Source organism: Cynoglossus semilaevis, chromosome 4 (assembly GCF_000523025.1).
Source record: "Cynoglossus semilaevis isolate Cse_v1.0 chromosome 4, Cse_v1.0, whole genome shotgun sequence".
NCBI lineage: Eukaryota > Metazoa > Chordata > Actinopteri > Pleuronectiformes > Cynoglossidae > Cynoglossus > Cynoglossus semilaevis.
In genome coordinates this window covers 14986560-14992419 of record NC_024310.1, presented here as the reverse complement: position 1 = coordinate 14992419, position 5860 = coordinate 14986560, and the positions used below count along the sequence as shown (strand labels likewise).

The 5860-nt window shown below is 36.7% G+C and overlaps 1 protein-coding gene across 4 annotated transcripts in view; it reads right to left on the bottom strand.

Annotated features, from left to right (window-relative positions):
* The window catches only part of ncam1b (neural cell adhesion molecule 1b), a 66805-nt gene that overhangs the window by 47632 nt on the left and 13313 nt on the right, over positions 1–5860 (bottom strand). For all 4 annotated transcript variants that reach the window (XR_003049499.1, XM_008309506.3, XM_025054893.1 and 1 more), the window contains exon 2: positions 692–766. Coding sequence is in view for 3 of the 4 variants with exons in the window: in XM_008309506.3 (XP_008307728.1) it covers positions 692–766 (75 nt within the window). In the remaining variant the exon portion in view is untranslated. The remainder of the gene's footprint in view (positions 1–691; positions 767–5860) is intronic.

The following is a 5860-nucleotide window of genomic DNA, read 5'->3' as shown; positions in this document are numbered from 1 at the left end:
GCATTAAATGTAGTGTATACAGACATTTCCTAAAACACTGTGTATGTAGTTATTATTATTGTGTATGAACTCATGAAAGAGTCAGTCATTTTAATTGGTGACTAAAAGCGTATTGCGATGTTCTGCAGCCAGGGCGTTCTGTTTTCTCCTTCCTTTGTAAGTGTTTAAGACGTTTCTTTCTGTGAATCTTTACAAGTGACAACAGACCCTGTGGGTGGCAATAATAAATACACCAAGAACAAAAATCCATCCACCCACACGGCCAAAGTTGGTCCCCATTACCACTGTACTGTGGAAGGTCCCTAATTAAATTAAACACAAACTCGTTTCAGGTTTTATGAGGTTTACCAAACTAATAAATATTCATTGTTACATTAAAGTTATATGGCGCTTCTTTACAAACTTTCTACAATTGAGGCCAGAAACAAGTAACAACAACAACAATTCACAATGTGTAATGTTGTGAAAGGGATATATACGTACATATTAATATAGTATCAACACAGTATTATACTGAGTGGAGATTTATTTTTGTTTAAACATTTTCAACCTTTCACTGACAGCAATCCAAGAGGTTCTTTCCTCACTTACCTATAAGATTTAAACTTGACTATAAAATATAACTGGGATAATGTTTTATTTGACATGCTTTTAAATTAAATTAAAGCTTGAAATGAGAAAGAAATATTACCTTCACACATGAAGAATTTGGACTCTCCGAGGCTAATCTCACCATGACTGGGTACAATCTGCACATTGAGTGACACTAGAGCAGAGAAAAACAAACACACAATTTATTAAACAATGTAAAAGGTAATGACAACAAACATGACTGTGGACTTTCAGGTGCACAGCAGAGTCTCTGATAGTGTGACTGATCTGGAAATCCTCATTTTAGAGTAATCTTCTAATAATAGTATCATCTAATCATAGGCTAAATTAATAAAATGAAACATTTCAACAACTTCCACTGAATTTTTTTGTTTCTTTTGATTTTCAACATTTGGAGTAACATTCCAGTATTGTTACTAAGGTGAAACGCGATGATAGAATTATAATGTGGAAATTGTATAGAAAATTCTTGACTGATTAAGTCTTAGACCCAAAACCTTTGGACCTTTGACACTTTGTTGGCATTTCTTAATTCAAACCCTGGATGCTTGGATCAGCCTGAACATTTTCATCTTTGACTTGGACTCTCACCCCAACAACCAGGTCTTCAACCTCCACTGAACTCCTTTTGATGCTCAACTTAGCTCAAACTCAGTCATAACACACTGGACTTGAAGTCAAATCCAAGATCCTCTCTACCAGTATTTGCAGACCAAATTACTGGTCTATTAATTCAGAAAACAACCATCATATTTACCAATTATGAAAACCTCATAATTTCATATTTTGGACAGACAGATGTTTTGACATAAAAGCTGACCTGTCTATTTGTTCAGAATGTTAAATAAAAGTGACACCTTAAAATAAAATAAGGTAAAAAATACCTGTATTTACAGTTCACAGCGTTAATTACCAATGGTTCATTTAATTACACAAATGACACAACCATTCAGAAACTCCTCACACAGTCTCTAGTGTTTATTTCAGTGTTTCCCCTTTGAAAAAGAAATCATGAACACGTTTTAATTTATTTTCATTATTAAATTATTAAAACTAAGCTTCATTGTTGCCAATAGAATCAACCAGAAGTCAATGGTAATTAGAAACATTAAAAAATGGTGCCTAAGAATCTGTTGATATCCATGATATCTTAAAGCAGAAAAGTGCACTCTGTGTAATTGACACTATAGAAATAAACAAACACAGCAGGTCCTTAAATGGTTCGAGTCATGAACCAAATGATTGACGAACTCATGTTGCAGCTGGAAAACATTTCTCACAGTCATATTGATATTCTGTCCTTTGACGTCTGTTTCCCTCAACACTTGATTAAGTCTGGCATCTCAGAGGTATAAAACATTCAATGAACCTTCACACATAGAGAGCACAGCTCTCTCTTCACTTAGAGATTTTATAAACACCTACATTAAGACCTGTCTTTATAACTCCTTGTATGACTTTATTGAGCGAAGTATCCTAGAATGTGTCAAAAACATTTCCGCCCGTCTCTAAAAGAATAAACCTAATGCCTCAAAGTGATGGAGATGATGAATTATATAAAACACAACCATTGCATCTCATCTTACCATTCTATTTTTCCCTGATAAATACAGACACTGCTTTGGTGTCAAAGCATAATTCCTTCATCACTAATGATTTACAGTGTTCTAAAATTAGAAACTACGTGGCTTTCCTTTTGGATACTTATAAAATAATAAAAAATAAAAAATGATGCAGTAAATAATATGTACATAAAAAGAGCTATTTTCATCCTGACAACCATTCACTCACGGTGTAGTCATCAAACATTAGTCCTTCAGAATCCTAGCAAATCCTGGTGTACTACCATATGGCTCCTGCTACTGCAATCTATTCAAACCATAAATAAAGCAGAATCATGCAAATAAAATTATTTTGCCCAATTGATTTTACCCTGTTTATTCTCCATCATAACATTCTTTAATCTTCAGTAATAAATGAGCTTTTGTTTGATTTTTTTAACCAAACCCATCAGGTTAAGTTTGAATCCAAAGAGAGGAGCCTTGCATAATGACAGCTCATTATGATGTAAGATTCACTGCAGCTATCGGCAATGTCGTGTCTGGATGAAGGCAGTTTGTGACTATAGCAGACAGATTGATTAACAAATAAGACCCGCAACATATTTGAACATAACTACCGGTATGTTATAGTCTGAACCATGGAAAATGAAGTTAGAATTAAAGGAATATTTCGATGATTTAGCCTTGTGGACAACAACCCCAACATTAAAAAAGTCAAAATGTATAACTGCTGTTTTAAGAGCAAGATTCCTCCTCTTTCAGTTGTTGCCTTCAGGGAACGCCAAACTGGATTATGGGTAAACAGACCAAGGTCACTGTCTTCTTTTATTTAGCCTGACAGCCATTTGATCATCCAATTATATACAGTAGGAGTGACAACTTCATTTCTATAGTTTTACTATACAGATATTTGAATCGGAGAGAAAGAACTGTCTGTCCTAGTTTACAAAGAATCCTTATTTTTACTTGTAAACAGATTTTTTTTATCTTTTCAAAAATAATTCAGGTTGATCTATTTTCTTTTCTATCAATTATTTCTCAATTACCCACTACTTGGTTTTGCACTAATAAAATGTAACACATCTGGTTAACACTGTAGCATGTAGCATCTTACTTTTCAATGTGCAAGATGATGGTGATTTCCAAGACCCCCTGAAACTCCCTATCACACTAAAACCTACAACAATATCTATATTTTTTATTTTTTTAACAGAAGACTGTTTACAATGTGATGCCACACACCAACAGAGACGAAGCAGAAGCGCTCACTTTTCATTAGTTTTAAGAAACATACTTATTTTTGCTTGCTGCTCATATCTCTCAAACAGTTATACTCACGTCTACTAGTTGCTATGGAAACATATTTCCCCGCTCCCATTTCCCTGTTTTTGACATCACCGCGTCTGCCCCCGCTGTCCTCCTCTACCTCATTCTCCGTCTCTCTCTTACGGCTGTCTGATTGGATCGAGCAGCGGTGCCTCACTGAAGTGACTTTATACGGTGATTAAGTCTTCAAAAGTTTTTTTTTTTTTCATTTATCTGTGACTCAACCATTCTTAGCACAATGTTCCCCATTTTAGCAGAAACAATATTTCCAAGCTACTGAGTAATTCTATGTAACAATGTATGATGGATAAAGGACTGTTTGAACAAGCCTGTGCTACAGTAGTATGACCAAACCACAACAAACTCTCAAGTGAAATATTTCAATCCCAGGGAAGCCATGGCCTGAAGAGGAAGGGTTAAAATGAACTCCAGAATAGGTGTCTGGCTCTCTGAGCTACAAGTCTCATCTCTCATCAGTGCACTCCACAACACAATTTGACTTCATTCAGGTAATTTAATGTGAGTGCACTTCAGCTGCACCGTCAGCTTGGGACTGTACAAAACAAAAGCTCAGGCAACCAGAGAGCTCTCTGTGCCTCATTCATTAGCCCATTCTGTTGGGTGTGCTTCTCTAATGAGTATGCAACGAGTGTCATGTAAAAGGTGATTTCAAAATGGTGCTGGTGGAAAAAACTAACCTATAACAATATAATATGTTATATATATTCCAAAAAATAATTTATGTTCCTTATTCAACCTTCTTTTCCCCCTAAGCGTAACACAGGCCACTGCTGAGGCGAACGTGAACTGTAAGGAAAAACATGGGGTACTACATGTACTACTACAAACACTAAAACAGAGACAAAGAGCAAAAGTGAAACATTGGTGTTTACAGAAATATGAGTATAATGTATCTGTAACTAATAATTTGTCAACAAAGGCGCAAAAGAGAGAGATTATGCAAAGAGGGAGAGCCACAAGGACCACTCAACCACAAGCTGCCTGGGACCGCACAAAACCTTGACAACTGGCACATGCACACAGCGCTCTCTGTGTGTCCTTTTTTGAAAGGGCTAGACGAATTAGGACGGGCCGGATAAGCCCGCCTGTGACTCCAGAAGGAAGCGGATCGATAGGAGGGAATGCACATTTCAGCTGCAGCCAGACAGAGGCAGGGGCAGGGCAGAGAGGCAGAGCAGCACTTGAGTACTCATTATAGCGTTTAGAGCGACAGTGTGTGTGTGTGTGTGTGTGTGTGCTGCTTACTTCTGCAGGCATTTATGAATGGACAAAGACCATGCAGACCCATTACAGATTCAGACAGTCCAGCACGCAGTAATTAGATGAAAGCCCGACGGAAAACTAATCGTGCCATGAGCATATCTTTGCCAAGGTTACCGATCTGAGGGGAAAAACTGTTATTATGTCAGTTTTAGGCACAGAAAAAAAGCTATCAGTTTTCACCAAGGACATTTTTTTTCTTCCATCTCTCCCAGGCGTGAAAACAGTTGGCTGAAGATGAGCAGTTGGAGAAAACCTGCAAGTAGTCAATCACACACTGACGTTACACCTCCTCCTTGTACTAACAGAGTCTGGAATTAACACCTGCCAAGTATCAACCTGCCAATAAAATCCATCTTTGCCCATAAATAAACAAAGTCATACACCAGATACAGGGATGATACCACACCAGTATTCTTCCTGTACCTACGAGCTTTATGTGAAAAGGCTTTTCTCTGCCTTACAGCTGATCTCAACCATCCTTTTTGTAGCAGAGTAAATGATTTATTACTGCACTTGTGAGAAAGATTAACTTCTAGGTCAACTCTATGAAATCTCCTGCTTTCAGAAGAAATTGTGACATAAAACAACACAAATAGCAATTTGGATCATTTGACAGTTGAGGATTTCACATGTCTTGATGCGAGACAAGTTAAAAACAACTTCCTCAAAACATCAATAAAAGGGTGTAGTTTGATACTTTACGTTTATTTACAGACCTTAAGGTAAAAAAAAACTGAATACATTTCAATAATACTAAACTGTATTTCATATAAAAGAGCAAATAGAAGTGATTATTCGAAAACTACCAGGCAGACTAATGTTAATAAAAAATGTGAATAAAAAAAAAAAGTTTTATTTCTTCTGTGCAGCCCAGTGTCACATGTTCCATGGCTTTGTATTGGTCCATCATTCGTTGGGAGATTGACAGCTGTCTGTTCAGTGAATAGACTGCTATGCGTGTAAACCTCAGTACATTTATGATATATATACCAAATTATTTACCAATAATTCATCACAACTAAAGATATCGCGCATCCCTACTGAATAGGTTGTGTGCATCTGTGTGATGTCTGTGG